This window comes from Penaeus vannamei, chromosome 11 (genome assembly GCF_042767895.1).
Source record: "Penaeus vannamei isolate JL-2024 chromosome 11, ASM4276789v1, whole genome shotgun sequence".
NCBI classification, from domain to species: Eukaryota; Metazoa; Arthropoda; class Malacostraca; order Decapoda; family Penaeidae; genus Penaeus; species Penaeus vannamei.
The window spans coordinates 1,934,866-1,959,210 of NC_091559.1; the positions used below are offsets into that span (position 1 = coordinate 1,934,866).

The 24,345-nt window shown below is 36.1% G+C and overlaps 1 protein-coding gene across 1 annotated transcript; it reads right to left on the reverse strand.

Moving 5' to 3' along the window:
* Positions 1-16,218: 16,218 nt before the first annotated feature.
* Positions 16,219-24,099, reverse strand: LOC138863133 (uncharacterized). Its single transcript, XM_070126843.1, has 10 exons — positions 24,000-24,099; positions 23,653-23,821; positions 22,910-23,477; positions 22,277-22,359; positions 20,696-21,310; positions 19,598-20,047; positions 17,684-18,133; positions 16,792-16,919; positions 16,596-16,601; positions 16,219-16,415 (listed from the first exon to the last, which is right to left on the reverse strand). Exons 1-10 carry the CDS (start codon positions 24,097-24,099, stop codon positions 16,219-16,221), a joined length of 2,766 nt encoding a protein of 921 aa, XP_069982944.1.
* Between the last annotated feature and the right edge of the window lie 246 nt (positions 24,100-24,345).

Consider the following 24,345-nt stretch of genomic DNA (forward strand, 5'->3'; position numbering starts at 1 on the left):
CTTGTTTCTCTGCCTATCCTGTGTGTTTATCTATCTGTCTGTTTGCTTAAATGTTAATCTTTCTACCCATTTATCTATATGTCTATCTATATACCTACATCTGTCTACCTACATAATATATATATATATATATATATATATATATATATATATATATATATATATATATGTAATTTTATCTTTATATTTATCTATCTATGCCTCTATGCATCTATACACTGAATATCTGATAACTTATTCCCAATCACAGCATCATCCATACCCATCATATAAGTATCAGCAGTACATGAAAACTCATTACACTACACAAAATTACCTCGCAAATCTCACCCCTTCCCTGCATGGCATCACATCCTCTCTCTTGCCCCCTCTTTCATCAGGCGACATTTAATTAATTTTCTTTCACGTCTGACCCTTATTCCAGCCAGGCTCCCGGGGGATTAAAGTGCCTTGATTCATGCGCCCTTACATACACCGTGACGCTTTGCCCTGTTCTTGTAATTCCGTGATGCATGACCAGTCACCTTCGAGAATAAAGGTCCCATATCCTTTGTTCTTTATGCTTGCTTGTTCTAATTCTTATATGTATTTGTTCTATTTTCTTTCCTCTTTTTGGATATATCAGTTTTGTTATTTTGGATTTTCTAATCTTTTTTTTTACGTTTTTTTTCTTCTTGTTCCTCTGTTCCTGGCGTGAAAGGGACCTTATTGTTGTCTTTCTCCTTCCTCCCTCGGATCAATAAGAAATTGTGATGAATGGAATTGCTCCTTTTTAAATGGCTGGGAGAACGAGAGAGAGAGAGAGAGAGAGAGAGAGAGAGAGAGAGAGAGAAGGATAAAGAAAGAAAGAAATAGAATGAAAGAGAGAGAGGGAGAGAGAGACAGAAAGACAGAGACAGAGCGAGACAAAGAAAAACAAGCAGATTGGCAGACAGGAAAGAAAAGAGGAAAAGAAGGAAGGAAGAACCGAAGGAGAGGAGTAAGGAAGGAGTCAATAAAGGAGTGAGGGAAGATGAATGAATGCAGATAATAATAAATAGATAAATGAAGAAAGAATGAATGAATGAAGATGATAAGAAATAAATGTAGGAAGGGGGGTGAACTGGTTGAATAAATGAAGGAAGAAGGAGCGAATGAATAAAGGAGATAAGTAGAAATGGAGAAAGGAGCTCCTAATTGAATGAACACACGAATAAAAGAAGGAAGGGAGGGAGAATGGGAAAAAAGAATGAATGAAAGAGTATAAAACAGAGAAAGGAGGAGAGAGGGATAGGGGAATAATTTAATGAGTGAAACAGGAAAGAGAGAAGAGAATAAGTGAATAAATAAATGAAAAACAAAAGGGAGAGAATAAGGGTAATGACAGGTTACCAGTTTATACGAAAGGACACACAAAGAGAGAAAAGGAAGAATAGAAATTAGAATAAATATAAGTACATAAAAGAAGACACAAATCCATATGAAGCAGGATTGTATTATCAGTTGTTTTTATCATTAGCTTCACAACGGTTAGAATAGAGAGAGAGAAAAAAAAAAACAGAAAATAGAATTAGGGAACGAAAGAAGAGAAAAGGTTCACAGAGAAATAAAAGATAAAAAACGGGAAAATTCTAAGAACGACAGGATGCAATTGAACATGAATTGGAGTGGGACATAGATTATAATTACAGCAGAGACCTTACTGGGAATGCAATGTGATAATTGACGTAAGCGAAACGAGGAGACTTTTTTGTAATATAACAGGAAAACACACACACAATAATACACATACACATACAAACACACGCACATACAAACACATACACATACAAACACATACAAACACACACACATACATACACATACACATACAAGCACACACATACACACACACATACAAACACATACACATACAAACACATACACAGACAAACACATACACATACAAACACATACACATACAAACACACACATACAAACACATACACAGACAAACACATACACATACAAACACAAACACATACAAACACATACACATACAAACACACACACATACAAACACATACACGTACAAACATACACACATACAAACACATACACATACATACACACACATACAAACACATACACATACAAACACATACACATACAAACACACACACATACAAACACATACATATACAAACACCCACATATACAATCACATACACATACAAACACACACACATACAAACTCATTCTCATACAAACACACACACATACAAACACACACACATACAAACACATACACAGACACACACGCACATACAATCACATACATACAAACATACATACAAACATACATACAAACATACAAACACATACATACAAACACATACATACAAACACTCACACACGTACACTCACGCACATACAAACACATACACACACATACATACATACATACATACACACACACATACAAACACATACAGAGACAAACACACACACATACAAACACACATACAAACACACACACATACAAACACACATACAAACACACACACATACAAACACACACATACAAACACATACATACAAACACACACACATACAAACACACACACATACAAACACATACACATACAAACACATACACATACAAACACACACATACAAACACATACACATACAAACACACACACATACAAACACATACACATACAAACACATACACATACAAACACACACATACAAACACATACACATACAAACACATACACATACAAACACACACATACAAACACATACACATACAAACGCATACATATACAAATACACACATACAAACACACACATACAAACACACACATACAAACACATACACATACAAACGCATACACATACAAACACATACACATACATCATTACTATTCTTATTACTGTTTTTGTCACTGTTATTATCATTATGTTTGTTATATTATTATATTATATCTAGTGGGGGAATTGTTTTTAATATTACGAGTATTAATAATGATGGTGATAATAATAATCACAATGGAAAAAAGTGATGATCTTCGTAAAGATTATAATGAAACTGATCATATGATGATAATGATATTGGTAATAATAATGATAAAATATAATGATAGTGATAATATGATAATGGTAACAATGATGCTATTGATAATGATATCAATAATTATTATGAAAAAAATATGATAACGATAATAGTGATAACAGTAATACTGATAATGATAGAAAAACAATAGTGATAATAATAATAAAAAGTAATAATGATAATGATAATGCTGATAATAGAAATGATGAATATTGATGGTGGTAATGACAATAATAGAAATAATATCAATAGTGATAAAAGTAATGATAATAATAATATTGTTATAACAGAAGTAATAATGATGATGCCAATATATCTACATAATTATTTTGATACTAATAATGATAATGGTAATTATGATAATTAATAATAATAATATTGTTGTTAATCATAATGATAAAAATAATGATAATGATAACAACGATGATGGTAATAATGATAATGATGATAATAATAATAATGATGATAACAACAACAGCAATAATTACCATACTGATGTCAATGATAAAGCAATTAATTATAACGATATTATAATGATAACGAAAATAATAGTAGTAGTTGTAGTATCAATGGTAATAATAATAATAGTAACGATAATGATTAAGATGATATTTCTATCATTACTACTGATAAAGATTGCTAATGATAATAATTGCTATGATAATAATAATAATGGTAATAATGATAATGATAATAACAGCAATAACTCTAATAATAATGATAACGATGATAACGTTGATAATAATAACAATAATGAAAATTATAATAGTAATAATGATAATAATAATGATAATAATAATAGTGTTAATAACCAAAATAGTAATGATTATAAGGATAATATTATTATCTTTATTAATTAATAGTAATAATGATAATATTGATTATAATTCAAACATCATAATAATATGGATAATAATAACAATGATAATAACGATATAATAACAATCACAATAATAATAATAATGATAATAATAATAATACTGACAACGACAGCATTAATGATAATAATTCTAATGCTACTGCTCCCAACAATAGCACCAACAGTATAAAATAACAATGAAAACAACAGTAATAACGCTACTACTACTTACGTTAATAATAATACTGACAGCATGGTAAATATTACTAGAGTAACGACAGCTATTACAATAATAATCATGAAAATATTAACAATAAGAGTGATATAGCAAGAGTAATACTAAAATTTCTAAGACACTTCGAACAGATTGTTAACACTGAGGACCCACATTCATAATCTTTTTAATATCAAATTCTTATGAGTGGATTTAAGTTGAGAAAAGTTACGAAGTCCAAAGTGGCTGTTAAAAGTGGCAGGGACTGTGAGAATCTTTTTTTTTTTTCTTTCTTTCTTTCTTTTTTTAGTCTGGAGGAAAAGAGAAGAAGCGTATTGATAATCATAATGGGAATAATAATTATAATAGTGATGATAATAATAACTGCGATGATGGTGATAATGATGACGATGGTAAATGATAATATCAATAATGATTATGATATTAATGATGATATAATAAATAATGATAATGATGATAACAATGAAAATTATTATCACCATTATGAAAATGATAAGTGTAATAATGGCTATGAAAATGATAAAGATAATGATGATGATAATGATAGTAGTTAAAACAATATCAACAATTATAATAATCATGATAATAATGATACCGACAATAATAATAATAATAATAATAATGTTAATAATAATAATAGTTATAATAATAATAATGATAATAATAATAATAATAATAATAATAATAATAATAATAATAATGATAATAATAATAGTAGTAAAAACAACATCAACAACTATTATAATAATAATTATAATGATACTGATAAAATGATGATAATGATTATTATAGTAATGTTAACGATAACAATAATAACGATAATAAAAACAATGGTAATGATAATAATAATAATAATAATGATAATGGTTATAAAATACTAACGATAATGATAATAGGAATGGTAAAGATGGTAATAATAATAATGATGATGATGATGATGATGGGAATGATAATGTTAAGGATAATGATAATGATAATAATAATAATAATAATAATAATAATAATAATAACAATAATGATAATAAATTGATAAATAAGTAAATAGAAAACTGAAAATGATAATAATGATAAAAGTAATTGTAATAATATTAACAATGATAATAATGATAATGATTATAATAATGGTGACAGTATTAGAAATAACAGTGGCAGTAGTAATAATAGTGGCAGAAATAATAATAGTTGTAGTAGTAATAGTAGTAACAGTAAAAATTGTATTGTCACTGCTCCTGCTATGATAATACTAATTGTAGATGATATCACGAACAAAAACAAAATATCAGAAACAATAAACCGGAAAAGGTTAAGAGAAAGAAGAACTCAAAAACAGGTTCTCTATGGACTCTCAGCCACTGAATCACCTCTGGCACAAGAGCTGGAGACCGTATCTAATCTTCATATTTCATAATGCTATTACTTACTCGAATTATAATCTAATGGATATTCTGATACCACGTTTTGACCCTCTTTGGTTACAATACTGAAGGGCTGGATGTATATTGCAATAGAAGGTGTTATAGTATATCATTGGTATCAGTATTAATGGATGCGCAGGATATTTTCATGTTATAGATATAAAAGGTGTAGAAAGATGAATGCCTTGGAATCAACGCTAATGTTATTGCTGTTACTGTTGTTAATGCTATGATGATGATTATAACAATTATTGTCACCATTATCATTGTTATAATTGTTATTATTATTGTTATTATCAGCATATATATATATTATTATCATCATCAGTATCTTTATGAGCAATGTTTTTATTCTTATTTTAGGTGATAAGATGGGTATTATCATCATCATTTCCATCTTGTGAAAGCATTCACCTTTGATATTGCTATCAGCATGATTAATTATCTAAGACCATCTGAAGTGGACAGAGGCAAAACAATACTTCAATCAAAGGAATCACACGCAAAAATGTTTTACCTTTTCTTGATAAGATAAAAGAAAGCTTTCAGAATAGACATCTAGAAATCCTTACAACTTTACCAGAACGTGGAATATAAAGCTGAATAGAAATTTTGTGTGGAACTTAATGTTAAATTCATTCAGATTATTTAACAAAATATTACTCTCTACAATGGGGGTTAGAGTGAAAGCTTCAACAATCTGAATTCATGTATTTAAAATTATTTAGGGATATTGAGTGCATGATTATGTTAATTCTAGAATCACCGAAACGTTTTTCTCGGAAAGGGCATGGAACTATATCTATGCAAATTGCAACACTGTGACCAATAATGAACAAGCTAAATCCAAGCAGCAGATCAAACATCCAACACCTTTATTTTACCTTAATATTAATATTGTTTAGTGCACTTGTCATCAAGAGATGTTCGACTTTTCTCCTCCATAACATTAAACAAAATCATGTTTGCGCAAAACTTGGTGCTTAATAACATCAAAAGTATAATAACGATGAGAGTGTTAAATTATGATGAAATGATATTTATAATGGTATAAAAGGAACAGCAGTGATGTAATAGCCTTATGGCCAGTATTATTATCTTAAATTTATGACAAGGAAAGTGATAGTTTGGTCTCATCATATTTGAGAATCCTTACGATTAACACAAGTCAAGTTCTCCAGATGTTCTAAAGTGTATAAGATAAAGTTTTATGTAAATTACCGAAGGTGATGATGATGGTGACGATGACGACAATGATGTTGAGGATGATGGTCATCGTGATGCTGCTGCTGATGATGATGATGATAAGGGGGAGGAGGAGAATGATGATGATGATGAGAAGGAGGAGGAGAAGGAGAATGATGATAATGATAGTGGTGGTTGCGATGGTGATAACGTCGCACTTGCTACTAATGATGATGAAGGTTATAGGTGAGTGACAGCATCATATAACACCGTGAGTCAGCAGGTCGCCCGAAGACGAACACGAGACGCCCTTCTCTTCTGCTCAAAAGCGGTAACAGAACATGAGGAGGAGAGTGGAGAGGGGGGAAGGAGGGGGGGTGAGGAGGGATGCTGAGGAAGAGGGATTCGTGAGTGGAGAGGGGGAAAGGGGGGGATGAGGAGGAGAGTGGAGAGGGGGGAAGGGGGGGATGAGGTAGGATGCTGAGAAGGAGAGTGGAGAGGGGGGAAGGGGGGGGGGGGTGGGGAGGGATGCTGAGGAGGAGAGTGGAGAGGGGGAAGGGGGGGGATGAGGAGGGATGCTAAGAAGAGGGATTCGTGAGTGGAGAGGGGGAAAGGGGGGGATGAGGAGGAGAGTGGAGAGGGGGGAAGGGGGGGATGAGGTAGGATGCTGAGAAGGAGAGTGGAGAGGGGGAAAGGGGGGGGGGGGGGGGAGGGATGCTGAGGAGGAGAGTGGAGAGGGGGAAGGGGGGGGATGAGGAGGGATGCTAAGAAGAGGGATTCGTGAGTGGAGAGGGGGAAAGGGGGGGATGAGGAGGAGAGTGGAGAGGGGGGAAGGGGGGGATGAGGTAGGATGCTGAGAAGGAGAGTGGAGAGGGGGGAGGGGGGGGGGTGAGGAGGAGAGTGGAGAGGGGGCGATGAGGAGGGATGCTGACGAGGCGCGATTCGTGAGTGGAGAGGGGGGAAGGGAGGATGAGGATGGGGAGGGAGGGAGAAGGTATTGAAGGTGGTGGGGGAGTGATTTGTGCGAAGGGGTTAGGGGTTAACGGAAGAATCAATAGACGAGGTTCACACAGGGGTTAAGAGGAGGGGAAGGGGGTGGAGGGTTTAATGGAGATGTTGGGGGACAGAAGTGGGGTTCGGGAAGGGGTTAGAAGAAGGATAAACGGAGCGGGTTAACGTAAGGGTTTGGGGTTAGAAGCTTCAGAACCCCCCAGTGAGCAACAGAGCTACAGTCCATTCTCCAGCCAAACCCCGCCTATCCATCGTCATAGTCATTTTCATTATCATCATCAATATCATTATCAATATCATTATCACTGGCGAGATGAGGCGGATGCAGGAGGGCAGAATAGGAGGTAGGACACGGGTAGTGGGTGGAGGGTTGGGGAGGGAGTGGAGGAGGGGGTCGGTCATAGAAGGCGGAGGAGGGGGGTGGGTGGGGTCGAGGATGATTTGGAGGGTGTGAGTGGATGGTGGAGGGGGGAGGGGGGGAGTTATTGGAGGTCAATGGAGAAGGTGAAGGAGGAGAGACCTCTTCCTTCTTTAATTATGGAACCTTATGAGAAAGGGAGAACCATGGCTTCAGTGACAAAGGAGTTTGAGCGTCCCAGTTAGTGAAGGAGGAGACGAGGGCAAGATAATGCCTTTGTAGTGATAACATTGCGCTTCGAGTGTAATGGAGCTGATAGCAAATAATGTCCAAAATATGTGACTTTTAAACCTGTTTTCCAGAAATTTTAATACTTTAAAGAGATGTTTTGGCGACCCCTGGGGAGGAAAAAAAATTCTATCTATGTTGTCTATTAATTTTTGTTTCAGAATCTCAGTGATGATTTCTATTCCAAAGCTACGAATCAAACACATCTGCATTATCTTGAAAAAAAAAATTGTTTACTGGTCTTAATCTTTCCTGATGTTTGGTAAAGTTTTAGTCTCCTAATTCACAACAGCCATGAATCATTTTTTTAGTATGTTTAATCAGTAGACATTTAATTGATCTAATTAGTTTAACTGTAGTGTCAAGTATTTAATCGATAGATTTCAGTATAACCATGTTGATGCCTTTAACTAGCTCACTTCGAGATTGAGTTTAATCTGTGAAATTCGAGAAATTTAAAACTAATAAACGTTCAAGGCTTTATTGTTTCTTGGTAAATGAATAAATGAAATATCACGTAACAAAATAATGATAATAGTGAAGGAAAAAGACAAAGAATCGAAATTTGAAAGTGAAAGCATGAATTAAATATCATGGAGCAAAGAGTTATCTAAAATAAACACATAATTTCAACTGTATTTCGAAGTGAATATATCTAAGATAATCAAGCAAGTAAAATGAATCATGACAAGAGCAAATACCGTCGTCGACCGTCGAAAACTAACAGGCCTTGTCACTGCCGAACGCATTTCCACAAAACTATCATCCTTGGAAAGCAATTGATCATTTATTATGCTTCCAAACTAATCTTGTATACATATCTAGTCTTAAGGCCCTGTCACACTAGCACTTTTTCCGTCAATTTCTGGGGTTCCGTCTGAATCTGAGGCTCTCCGCGCGGAACGCCTCCCAGACCGTGTTGATCTTGTGCTATTAATAAATCAGATAGGGTGAATGAATGTAAACATAAGCTAGTATTTTAGAACATTCGTATTTATAATATACATCCTCACATTTCTTTAAAATAACGTAATATGTATCAGAATGTTCGTGTGATTCCCGGGACCTCACTCCGATAGCGCCATGTTTGTTTACATGATTTTCATACGGAGTTCATTCGGAAACGCAAAAAAAGACGGAAAATGGCTAGTAAAGATACATAAAGCACAATATTACAAAAACATTTGTTACACTTCCTACTCAAGCTTTTTTGCGTGCAGGATTCGCTAGATATTCTGGCAACGTTCCTCCGTTTTGGGTCCCTCGTCTCTTTGTTTGTTTTGCTTGTTCCTCTGGCATCCGCTTCACCCTCGTGGACTTCATGCGCTGGTAAGTATACCATCAAGTGTCTATAATACACTTGGCATATTCAGGATGAGGCGGACACCATGGGAGAGGCAAAAAGTTTGGAAGCAGCAGACAACAGGGCTCCTGCACATGGCCACTACTTTAAGCACAACTTTGTTCAGTATGCTCCCGAATATGTTAATGTTCTTTTTAATAGACTAATTACTGTGTTTGTGAATCCTTGTTTTTTCCCCTCTGTAATTGTATGTATGAGCATTGAATGTGTGTGAGCGTGTGTGGATGTGTACGGACACATCTCTCCCCAACTCCTCCAGAAGCACAAAATGTCCTCCCACGCACTCGAAGTCAAAATTTCCCCAATGCTAAACTGCTGTGCTTTCTCCACCCTGCCTGATCTGGAGGATCGGATCATTATCTGCTTATTCTTTGTCATTCCTTCCCTCCCATCGCTCTTTGTGTGTCGCTATGTCTGTTTATCTGCTTGCCTGTCTGTCTCTTTCCACTTTCTTTCTCTTTCTCTCTCTCTCTCTCTCACTCTCACTCTCCCTCCCTCTCTCTCTCTCTCTCTCTCTCTCACCCTCTCTCTCTCTCTCTCTCTCTCTCTCTCTCTCTCTCTCTCATCACCCTCATTTTCTCCTTTTCTTCATCACTCCTTCCGTCTCTCTGTTTTTGTGTCATTTCTCCCCTTCCTCCCTCACTCTCTCTTTTCTTCCTCTCCCTGCCTTCTCCCTCTTCCCTTCTCCACCTTTCTCTCCGCCTCCACGCCTACCTTGCGACCATATTAAGCGCTGGTAATGATCCCGAACTTTTGCCTCTCGCTTATGGAGGCTGTGAGTTCTTACTCGTCTAATTAAAGTGAAATACGGGGTTTGTGCCTTAGAGTTTTTCAGTTTCGTGTGCATACTTTCTGCTCGGCACCCGCATTTGGTACTGGCACACACACACACATACACACACGCACACACATACACGCACGCACACACACGCATATATGTGTGTGTGTGTGTGTGTGTGTGTGTGTATGTATGTAATATATATATATATATATATATATATATATATATATATATATATATATATATATATATATATATATATATATATATATACATATATATATATACATAAATATATATATATATACATATATATATATATATATATATATATATATATATATATATATATATATATATATATATATATATATATATATATATATATATATATATATATATATATATATATATATATGTATATATATATATGTATATATATATATGTATATATATATATATTTATGTATGTATATATATATATATATATATATATATATATATATATATATATATATACATATATATGAAATACACAAGGTGTATATCATGTCTATATCGACATCCATAGCGGCATCTATCTATTCCTCTATCCACTGTGTTTTAAGATTGACTTTCAAGTACCTCAAACACCCAGGAATAAAGCACAAACAGCAGCACAGCAGAAAAGCTGTTTTCGGCAGCTGAAGAAAGCCCGCCACCTGCTCGTCAAGGTAAGCCAGTTTACCGAGATTCGACAGCGAGACGGAAAACCGTCAAGGATTTTTAGCGAAGCCGGTGAACGCTGACAGAAATTTTTATATCAGCTTCTATTGGGGAATAAAATAGAAATGTCAGATGGGAGAAAATTTGGTGAAAACAATCATATTTCATTCCTCAATTGCCCTTTTATACAAAATAATATGTAAGCGGCACACAAGTAAGAAATGTCTCTCAAATTCGTGTGTGAAAAGCCGTTTCGAACCCACCTCACAACACTAGTTCTAATCCCCAATGACAAAACTTTGCTCACCTTTTAAAGAGTTTACCCATATTTACCATTTAGAACTGAAACAAAAGATATACATCTTTTCCATACAATTCTCTGCTCTTCTTATATTTCAAGATTCTGATCCTGATTTCTGAACTGAAGCAAAAGATATACATTTTTTTCATACAATTTTCTGCTCTTTTTATATTTCAAGATTCGGATCCTGATTTCCACTTTATTTAGCCGATTCGCTAGCCTAGAAAGGCATTCCCTGAATATCAACGGTTTCTATAACAACCTTATATTAAAGAAAATGGTAATAATCAGTGCTATGCAAATCTGGCACTTCTGCATCTGAGGCAGAGAGGGCAGGCTGGTTCTTGCCAAGACAGTATACTGTCACCTTTTGCATTTGCGTTTGCATTTAATAATGTATCATTTTTGTGTATATTTCATAAACTTACTTTTGTAACGATTACCTATCATCAGCAGATACCATCAATGACCATTGCCTTGGTATTAACAGGTAAAGCAAGTTATGTTGTTTCGTGTATATGTACACTATCATTTACTTATCTAAATCTTAGAGCTAGAACTCATTGTTTTATTTAATTTTCCGATTTTACTTTACAATATATCTAGTTATTTTTCATTTAATGGATAGACTGGAATATAATATAAAACACTTATAGTTTGAGAGTATACAGGAAGAACCAAAAATGATGGTCTGTTCATGTAATGATAATGATAATGATAATAATAATAATAATAATAATAATGATAATAATAATAATAATAATAATAATAATAATAATAACAATAATAATGATAATAATAATGGTAATGAGAATGCTGATATTGATGATGATGATGATGATGACAAATGATAATAATAATGACAATAATAACAGTATTGATATAAAAATAAATCCGTTCTTTTATTCATTAACTATTAGAATATATACTTTGCGTGTATGTGAAATAGTAGCAGTAATAATAAAAAATAAAGATATGTGCCGACGGAGCACTTGATCATTTTAATACCTTCACTCTTCCTTAAAAGAATGTTCGAGATTTTACATAGCCGAAAAGGCCAGAGCTCCCGAATAAAAGATAAACGGACATGAACGTGTTGTAAGGGTACATTAATGCATGTTTTATCCTCTTAAAGAGAAGACGACCATGAGCTTAATGAGAAGGACGTTAAACCGCCTCATAAAACACCGAATTCGTTTAAAAGAAAAATGTTGGAAGCCCTCGAAGGTTCTCTGACCTTGACCCTCATTTCTGGCTACTGTTTGTTCTTGTCGAAATCTACTTCCTGCGCCAATGGCTTTCTCTGGGTGTGAGAGGAACAGAATCGACTTTTACGTAGTGGAAGTTCTGTGGTTGTATCTGTTCATAAATCATATATACTATACATATATACAATATACTAGATATATATGATGTATCTTGTATATATAATATATATATATATATATATATATATATATATATATATATATATATATATATATATATATATATATATATATATATATATATATATATATATATATATATATATGTGTGTGTGTGTGTGTGTGTGTGTGTGTGTGTGTGTGTGTGTGTGTATGTGTGTATGTGTGTGTGTGTGTGTGTGTACATATACATGTATATATACAAATATGCATATATATGTGTATTTGTGTGTGTATACTCATATATGTATATATATAGAGAGAGAGAGCGCTGATCATATATATACCCATATATCTCCCTCTCTGTCTCTACAAACCTCCTTCCACTTTCATAACATTTACCACATTTCCACCTCCTTTCTTCCTACTCCCCCCTTCTCCGTTTTCTTCGAAATTACAGAGCTTTATTTCCAAAGCTCCATTGGAATGAAGGAAGAGGAGTGCAGAGAAGGGAAAAGAAGAGAAGAGAAGAAGGGAAACGAGGAAAAGAAAGGAAAAAGAATAGAAGAGAGAATATATATATATATATATATATATATATATATATATATATATATATATATATATAAATGGAAATAAAGACAGAAAATAGAGAGATAGAGAGATGTCGAGGGCTCTTGAATACTAATTATGTGGAGAGGGCTTCAGCGCGTGTGAAATTGGGGATCGTTTTAAATACCTGGATTAGGATTGGAGAGAGAGAGGGCGGTTGCTGGGTGTGATGGAAAGGGGATTGGAAAAGCAGATTATTCACATTTTCTCTCTGTCTGTCTCTTTGTCTTCCTGTCTCTTTCTCTCTCGCTTTTCTCTATATATCTTGGATGTGTTTGATTGCGTGCATATGTGTTTGTGTGACAGTTTTATGCACGCGTTTTTGTGTGTGTTTAAGGCCATGTTTGTGTTCTTTTTCTATTATTATTATGCACCATCTTCCTCTCTCTCTACCACCCTACCTCTCCCCCTCCTCTCCCTTTCCTCTGCAATCACTGGTATGCAGGAATAGAAGTGCAGAGAAGAGAAAATTGAGAAAGAAAGAGAGCGAGAAGTGAAGAGATGAGAGAAAGGGACACCTGATGAAGTAGGGAGTCACTTTGGTTACCGGACATCCGTGACGGGGAACCAGGGAAACGTCTTCGGCCAGAGAGCAGCGGCCTTGTGTCCCTTTTGTTACTTCAAAAGCCTCGCCTACTTTTCAACTTTACCGACTGTTCGTTCATTAAAGGCCAAAATAAACAGTTCATTGGGATCTTTTATTTACAAATGGAATTATCACTGGATATGATGCAACCATTTGATAATTAGACTTTTATTTGTCGTATTTTTGCTTTACTGACTCTTAGACGGTCACAATTTGCAAAAACATTCCTCTGACTTACGAAAGATCTTTAGAAGTCAAACACCATCTCTGTAAACACCGCGTCTTCTCTGTTCATGACGCCTGCCATGAACAAGTAAGATCATATTTCCAACCTTAATCTGGGCCCAGGTGGTAATTCAGACGTCATTCACAAAACACGCACGAAAGAGAGAGAATGAGTGAGAGTTTTATCCTGAGCAAGAACGATCTATGAGAATTATATGAGTTTCGATACCTTAAGAAAATGATAAATCCTGTGATGAAAGACTAATATTCCATCGCAATGACTACATGAAACAAGCAACCACGAATCTTAAAACCGAGGGGACAGGCTGTTTATATTCATTTCCCCGCCTTCAAGATGTGTTGCCATTTGCTTAATTGATCTTATATCTGGTATTTGCCATTTAATTGCCATTTGCTTAATTGATCTTATATCTGGTATTTGCCATTTAATTGCCATTTGCTTAATTGATCTTATATCTGGTATTTTAGTTGATAAAACATAAAGTTTTGTGGTGATTAATAATTGATAATGCCATCCCAAAGTCACTGGGGACGAGAGTGCTACAACAGATGCTATTCAAGTCTATTTATAATAATGTTTTCAAACGCTTTTTATAAAAATAATTCGTTTAATTTGAAATGTTGTTCTTATTGTTTTACATAAACAGCTAAGCTCTAAGTACCATGAAATATATGCGGATGATGAACTGTAATGTGTATATATGGAAAAATCTTTATGTATAATAAAATGCAATGTAGAATGAGCTGCATATGTAATGGATGCTGCATATGTAATAGAAGCTGCATATGTAATAAATGCTGCATATGTAATAGATGCTGTATTTTCTTTGAGGGAATTGAAATGGTTTATGAATGAACTCAACATTTATTGATATTTCTCCATTAATAACCATTAGCGTCTTGACAATGATACACTGTCGATGTCTCAATAACCGTTGTCACGTAATCAACTGCTTCCTTAATGTACTCTGTCTGATAAACTGTCTTGAGGATTGGCCAGGCGTTAGTCATGGTCGTCGTTAAATATACTGGTAAGTATGTGACAGAAGTGAACACATCAACTTGAGTGTATGTTTGAGTGGCTGTAGTGGAGGCGGTCACAGTCTTCACAAGAGATGCCGTTGATACAGCCGTGGCAGTAGTTGTCCCCACAACTTGTGTCACGTGCTCTTCAAGATGGGTAGCCGAGTAAGTAATGCTGATGGTTTCTTGTTGATAGCTGGTATACGTGTATGCCCGATTCTTCTCGGTGATCTTCAGGTCGGTGACGTAGTGTGTGGAGTAAGCCAGCTGCGGCGCCTGATACTGGGATACCGTTTCTGTGTGAGTAGCAGCGTAAGGTACACAGTCCGTAGTGGTAACGCTAACATAGATAGGTACAACATCCAGAAGAGTGACCGTGGAGACGACAGTGCTGACTCGCAGTCGAGTACTCGTCAAAGACACAGACGAAAATTCCTCTTGACACGCCTTCACAGGTAAGTCTGGCTCAAGTCCTTCGCTTATTGCAAGCAAAGAGAGAGCTGTCCAGAGGAGCAAAGACTTCATGTTGAAACTCATACTGATTGTTATGGTAAGCTGTTTCAATGGTGAACTATGCTCAGACATGGCGTGACGACTTTTTATACCAATTTGTGTCAGGGGAACTTGGGTGTACAGGTGAGATCTGTAGCTAGAGCTAATTACATCCCAAAGTCACCGGGCACAAGGGTGTTTCAACACTGACTAATACCTAATCATAGCATTATATTCGCAAGTTTATTGTACCCAAGTGAGCAATCATTAAAAAGTTTTCTTATAACTTCTATATGCAAGTAATTCCCAAATTCATTCTAAACAAAGATATACTGTATACTGAATTGCAAGAGATAGGCCCTCTTCATTTGTTTCTTCTGCTGGACCATAAGACATTTCAGACACAAAGGCAACAGGGAACCGTATACCTGGTTTGTTTTCATTTAATGGACAGTGTTTGGAGGCATTTGGGATAAAGTCTGGGTGAAGTGGATCCGGGGATGGTTTGCCTGTAAATATCAATTATGATAAATCAATTTATTACAAAAAAAAAGAATAAAATGAAAATAAAAGAATTACTCTTGTGCTTTTTAGAATATATGACTACTGCCAAAACCTAATGTCGACAATGTTGATCTTGTTTGGCCTTGATAGGTAGTGTAGATAGACAAGAGTTTGAAAGTAATTACCTGTCTCTGAAATTTGAAAAAGGTGTAATTTATTAATATGTAGATTAGTAAAATGTTCTGAGCAGATGTAAACATTTTCCACCAGGCGTCCAAGCACTTTCATCAGCGCCCGTGTGTTTCATGGCCTGTAGGCCTACCCATCACTGCCATTATTCAGGTTTCTTTTCGCGATCTGGAAATATATGAAAGGTTAAACCTGTATTTCCCATCATGTGGTTCGAACAACCAACGGCAACACAATTCCTTGGCATTTTCACACAAAGAATTAAATTCTCAGATTTGTTTTCGAACGAACGAGGGTTTGTGTTCACCAAGTGCTCGTTGCTAGGGGCGGTTACTAGGCGTTACCGAATCAGTCTATACTGTATACTGAATTGCAATATACATAAAATTAAATGTTATATATGTAATAAAATATACTGTATGTATATTGAAATATACAATAAGTATGATGTAATACCTGATATTTATGATGGTTATGTTATGTAATGGAACATGCATTTCTAAGGAAATTCCCAATCTGGTAGGAATAATAAATTGCGATAATGAATAATGAGTGTTGCATGTGTAATGAATGCTGTATATTCTTTGAGGGAATTGGATGCTGCATGTGTAATGAATGCTGCTTGCGTAATGAATGTTGCATAAGTAATGAATGCTGCTTGTGTAATGAATGCTGTATATTCTTTGAGGGAATTGAAATGGTTTATGAATGAACTCAACATTTATTTATATTTCTCCATTAATAACTATTTGCGTCTTGACAATGATATACTGTCGATGTTTCAATAACCGTTGTCACGTAATCAACTGCTTCCTTAATGTACTCTGTCTGATAAACTGTCTTGAGGATTGGCCAGGCGTTAGTCATGGTCGTCGTTAAATATACTGGTAAGTATGTGACAGAAGTGAACACATCAACTTGAGTGTATGTTTGAGTGGCTGTAGTGGAGGCGGTCACAGTCTTCACAACAGATGCCGTTGATACAGCCGTGGCAGTAGTTGTCCCCACAACGTGTGTCACGTGCTCTTCAAGATGGGTAGCCGAGTAAGTAATGCTGATGGTTTCTTGTTGATAGCTGGTATACGTGTATGCCCGATTCTTCTCGGTGATCTTCAGGTCGGTGACGTAGTGTGTGGAGTAAGCCAGCTGCGGCGCCTGATATTGGGATACCGTTTCTGTGTGAGTAATAGCGTAAGGTATACAGTCCGTAGTGGTAACGCTAATATAGGTAGGTACAACATCCAGAAGAGTGACGGTGGAGACGACAGTGCTGACTTGCAATCGAGTACTCGTCAAAGACACAGACGAAAATTCCTCTTGACACGCCTTCATAGGTAAGTCTGGCTCAAGTCCTTCGCTTATTGCAAGCAAAGAGAGAGCTGTCCAAAGAACCAAAGATTTCATGTTCAAACTCATACTGATTGTTGTGGCAAGCTGTTTCAGTGGTGTACTATGCTCAGACATGGCGTGACGACTTTTTATACCACTTTGTGGCACGGGAACTTGGGTATACAGATGAGATCTGTAGCTAGAGCTAATTACACCCCAAAGTCACCGGGCACAAGGGTATTTCAACACTAATACTTAATCATAACATTATATTCGCAAGAATTTATAATTTCTATATGTAAATAATTCCCAAATCATTCTAAACAAAGCTATACTGTACAATGAATTGCAATATATATGAGATGAAATGTTATATAATTGTACAGGGTTTGGTGATGGTTTCACTAGTTTATTTTTATTCTGAATATTTTTGTGCGAAGTGTGAGTGTGTGCGTGCTTGTGTGCGTAAACGAACCATTTGGTTTACCAGGACGACCCGGTTCCCTTGCTTCGAACCTGAAGACAGCCTTGGTCGGTGGTCGCCATTATGTGGTCAGCCACTTGGCTCCGAACTCCACACTGAGACTCATAGTAAGTATGTGAATACTTGTTTATTTATATATTATGTAAAATTCGTGTAAAAGAAAACACTTAAAGGATAATTAAGTGGTGTTGTGCAGTGTAGTGAAGTGACTTTATATATATATATTATATAAGGCGAATTATTACCAAAACGGTTTCCTTTCACAGCCTCCATTTTTATTTATTGTGGAAGAGGCCGACTAAACCTGCCAATATTACCCGGACCGCATTATTGCTACTTACCCTGGGATTCCACTCTCCGGGCTACTTACCCTGGGATTCGTTACCCCAGTGTAATAGTGTCTTTGTGTTTGTTTTATGTTGTGTGATCTCGTGTTACATATATCGTAAATATATATACATTGAGAGATGTACATATTTTGTTTATTATCTCCCTTTGAAGCAATCTATTCCCCAGAAAAGAACAAGAGGTTAAAAATCATGATACATTTAGAACATTAATTGAATTATATTTACTGAAACATCTTGCTAAATGACGGGATACCTCGGACAGTAATAAATAGTACTGTATGAATATTGAAACATACAATAAGTATGATGTAATACCTGATATGTATGATGGTCATGTTATGTAATGAAGCATACATTTATAGGAATAATAAATTGTGATAATGAATGCTGTATAAATAATGAGTGTTGCATGTGTAATGAATGCTGTATTTTCTTTAAGGGAATTTAAATGGTTTATGAATGAACTCAACATTTATTGATATTTCTCCATTAATAACTATCAGCGTCTTGACAACGATATACTGTCGATGTCTCAATAACCGTTGTCACGTGATCAACTGCTTCCTTAATGTACTCTGTCTGATAAACTGTCTTGAGGATTGGCCAGGCGTTAGTCATGGTCGTCGTTACATATACTGGTAAGTATGTGACAGAAGTGAACACATCAACTTGAGTGTATGTTTGAGTGGCTGTAGTGGAGGCGGTCACAGTCTTCACAACAGATGCCGTTGATACAGCCGTGGCAGTAGTTGTCCCCACAACTTGTGTCACGTGCTCTTCAAGATGGGTAGCCGAGTAAGTAATGCTGATGGTTTCTTGTTGATAGCTGGTATACGTGTATGCCCGATTCTTCTCGGTGATCTTCAGGTCGGTGACGTAGTGTGTGGAGTAAGCCAGCTGCGGCGCCTGATACTGGGATACCGTTTCCGTGTGAGTAATAGCGTAAGGTACACAGTCTGTAGTGGTAATACTAACATAGGTAGGTACAACATCCAGAAGAGTGACGGTGGAGACGACAGTGCTGACTTGCAGTCGAGTACTCGTCAAAGACACAGACGAAAATTCCTCTTGACACGCCTTCACAGGTAAGTCTGGCTTAAGTCCTTCGCTTATTGCAAGCAAAGAGAGAGCTGTCCAAAGAACCAAAGGTTTCATGTTCAAACTCATACTGATTGTTATGGCAAGCTGTTTCAATGGTGAACTATGCTCAGACATGGCGTGACGACTTTTTATACCAATTTGTGTCACGGGAACTTGGGTGTACAGGTGAGATCTGTAGCTAGAGCTAATTACATCCCCAAGTCACCGGGCACAAGGGTATTTCATCACTAATACCTAATCATAGCATTATATTCGCAAGTTTATTTTACACAAGTGAGCAATTATTAAAAAAGTTTTTTATAATTTCTATATGCAAATAATTCCCAAATTCATTCTAATCAAAGATATACTGTATATTGAATTGCAATATATATAAGATGAAATGTTATATAGGTAATATATTGAAACATACAATAAGTATGATGTAAAACCTGATATGTATGATGGTTATGTTATGTAATGAAACATACATTTATAAGGAAAACACAATGTGGTAGGAATGATAAATTGCGATAATGAATGCTGAATGAATAATGAGTGTTGCATGTGCAATGAAAGCTGCATGTGTAATGAATGCTGCTTGTGCAATGAAAGATGTATTTTCTTTGGGGAAATTGAAATGGTTTATGACTGAATTCAACATTTATTGATATTTCCCCATTAATAACTAATAGCGTCTTGACAACGATACACTGTCGATGTCTCAATAACCGTTGTCACATAATCAACTGCTTCCTTAATGTACTCTGTCTGATAAACTGTCTTGAGGATTGGCCAGGCGTTAGTCATGGTCGTCGTTAAATACACTGGTAAGTATGTGACAGAAGTGAACACATCAACTTGAGTGTATGTTTGAGTGGCTGTAGTGGAGGCGGTCACAGTCTTGACAAGAGATGCCGTTGATACAGCCGTGGCAGTAGTTGTCCCCACAACTTGTGTCACGTGCTCTTCAAGATGGGTAGCCGAGTAAGTAATGCTGATGGTTTCTTGTTGATAGCTGGTATACGTGTATGCCCGATTCTTCTCGGTGATCTTCAGGTCGGTGACGTACTGTGTGGAGTAAGCCAGCTGCGGCGCCTGATACTGGGATACCGTTTCTGTGTGAGTAGTAGCGTAAGGTATACAGTCTGTAGTGGTAACGCTAATATAGGCAGGTACAACATCCAGAAGAGTGACGGTGGAGACGACAGTGCTGACTTCCAGTCGAGTACTCGTCAAAGACACAGACGAAAATTCCTCTTGACACGCCTTCACAGGTAAGTCTGGCTCAAGTCCTTCGCTTATTGCAAGCAAAGAGAGAAGAATCAAAGATTTCATGTTCAAACTCATATTGATTGTTATGGCAAGCTGTTTCAATGGTGAACTATGCTCAGACATGGCGTGACGACTTTTTATACCAATTTGTGGTACAGGAACTTGGGTATACGGGTGAGATCTGTAGCTAGAGCTAATTACATCCCAAAGTCACCGGGCACAAGGGTGTTTCAACACTGACTAATACCTAATCATAGCATTATATTCCCAAGATTATTTTACACAAGTGGGCAATTATCAAAAAGGTTTCTTATAAATAGATATGCAAATAATTCCCAATTCATTCTCAACAAAGCTATTCTGTATACTGAATTGCCATATATATAAGATGAAACGTTATATAGGTAATAACATGATGTAATACCTGATATGTATGAGAGTTTTGTTATGAATTAAAACACATTTATAAGGAAATGCACAATGTGGTAAGAATAATAAATTGCGATAAAGAATGATGTGTAATGAATGCTGCATGTATAATGAATGTTGTATGTGTAATGAATGCTGTATTTTCTTTGAGGGAATTAAAATAGTTTATGAATAAATTAAACATTTATTGACATTTCTCCATTAATAACTATTAGCGGCTCGGCAATGCTATACTGTCGATGTTTCAACCGTTGTCACATAATCAGCCGCTTCATTATTGTGCTCTAAACCAATTTATAAAGATATTCAAATCCCGGTCAGGCCCCCAATTCTGTTATACCGTATAATTTCATTAGTACGAAAAGAAAACGGAGTTCCTTGTTTTGCTTTCGTGGGAATTTCACAGCGATGGTGGAAAAGTCACCGAACTACACCTGCACTCGTTTGACGTTAGTTTTGGTTCTTTCGCTATTCCCATTCATTGATTTATTCGCGTACTCGTGTTTTTTATCAATACTTATTTTATTTGGTTTAATCAGCTTGTTTATGCGGCACTCGGAACATGCTTTTAATTTATACTAATTAATATTTATCACTTAATTTGCAGTTGGATAAGGATGATCCGAAATGCTAAAATATGCTTAGTAAAGATTATATATATTATATATAACACCTTAAAAGAAATGTATGGCAAACAAACACAAAATAAACTAATTCAACAGAACAATACTTGTGACGACCAACAAAATATAGATCAATAGGAGGAGGATTTCCAGGTGTCCACACGTCATGTGTGGCCAAGCCAATTCTGCCCTGTCATTCCACAGAACACGTAACAAAAATGCTGTTTCCTTTTGATTTTCACTCAAATAACATCAATTGTTTTCTTAAATTAAATAAACCACAATGGCAATATCCAAAGCCGAATAAATAATATTTCTTATGTATAAGAATGGTTAATGAACCATCCAGCACCTACACCTGTCAAGGAAAACGGGAATCCTGCTGCCCAGTATTAGTTAATTTACTTTATTGTCACTATGTGTAATGAAAGTTGCATGTGTAATGAATGCTGCATTTTCTTTGAGGAAATTGAAATGGCTCATGAATTAAAACATTTACTGATATGTCTCCATTAATAACTATTACCGTCTTGACAATGATATACTGTCGATGTCTCAATAACCGTTGTCACGTAATCAACTGCTTCCTTAATGTATTCTGTCTGATAAACTGTCTTGAGGATTGGCCAGGCGTTAGTCATGGTCGTCGTTAAATATACTGGTAAGTATGTGATGGAAGTGAACACATCAACTTGAGTATATGTTTGAGTGGCTGTAGTGGAGGCGGTCACAGTCTTCACAACAGATGCCGTTGATACAGCCGTGGCAGTAGTTGTCCCCACAACTCGTGTCACGTGCTCTTCAAGATGGGTAGCCGAGGAAGTAATGCTGATGGTTTCTTGTTGATAGCTGGTATAAGTGTATGCCCGATTCTTCTCGGTGATCTTCAGGTCGGTGACGTAGTGTGTGGAGTATGCCAGCTGCGGCGCCTGATACTGGGATACCGTTTCCGTGTGAGTAATAACGTGAGGTACACAGTCTGTAGTGGTAAGGCTAACATAGGTAGGTATAAGATCCATGAGAGTGACGGTGGAGACGACAGTGCTGACTTGCAGTCGAGTACTCGTCAAAGACACAGACGAAAATTCCTCTTGACACGCCTTGACAGGTAAGTCTGGCTCAAGTCCTTCGCTTATTGCAAGCAAAGAGAGAGCTGTCCAAAGAACCAAACATTTCATGTTAAAACTCATACTGATTGTTATGGGGAGCTGTTTCAATGGTGAACTATGCTCAGACATGGCGTGGCGACTTTTTATACCAATTTGTGGCACGGGAACTTGGGTATACAGGTGAGATCTGTAGCTAGAGCTAATTACATCCCAAAGTCACCGGGCACAAGGGTATTTCAACACTGACTAATACCGAATCATAGCATTATATTCGCGTTTATTTTACACAAGTAAGCAATTATCAAAAAGTTTTCTTATAATTTCTATATTTAAATAATTCCTAAATTCATTATAAACAAAGATATACTGTATACTGAATTGCAAGAGATAGGCCCTCTCCATTTGTTTCTTCTGCTGGACCATAAGACATTTCAGACACAAAGGCAACAGGGAACCGTATACCTGGTTTGTTTTCATTTAATGGACAGTGTTTGGAGGCATTTGGGATAAAGTCTGGGTGAAGTGGATCCGGGGATGGTTTGCCTGTAAATATCAATTATGATAAATCAATTTGTTACAAAAAAGGAAGAAAATGAAAATAAAAGAATTACTTTTGTGCTTTTTAGAAAATATGACTACTGCCAAAACCTAATGTCGACAATGTTGATCTTGTTTGGCCTTGATAGGTAGTGTAGATAGACAAGAGTTTGAAAGTAATTACCTGTCTCTGAAATTTTAAGGTGTAATATATTAATGTGTAGATCAATAAAATGTTCTGAGTAGATGTAAACATTTTCCACCAGGCGTCCAAGCACTTTCATCAGCGCCCGTGCGTTTCATGGCCTGTAGGGCTACCCATCACTGCCATTATTCAGGTTTCTTTTCGCGATCTGGAAATATATGAAAGGTTAAACCTGTATTTCCCATCATGTGGTTCGAACAACAAACGGCAACACAATTCCTTGGCATTTTCACACAAAGAATTAAATTCTCAGATTTGTTTTCGAACTAACGAGGGTTTGTGTTCACCAAGTGCTCGTTGCTAGGGGCGGTTACTAGGCGTTACC

Coding starts and splice junctions, on each gene's coding strand:
- LOC138863133 (XM_070126843.1), bottom strand. CDS start 24,099: ATGAAAGTGCTTGGACGCCTGGTGGAAAATGTTTACATCTACTCAGAA. Junction 23,822..23,999: donor CCTTAAAATTTCAGAGACAG/GTAATTACTTTC, acceptor TGATATTTACAG/GCAAACCATCCCCGGATCCA. Junction 21,311..22,276: donor TATTTTGTTGGTCGTCACAA/GTATTGTTCTGT, acceptor GGATGTAATTAG/CTCTAGCTACAGATCTCACC.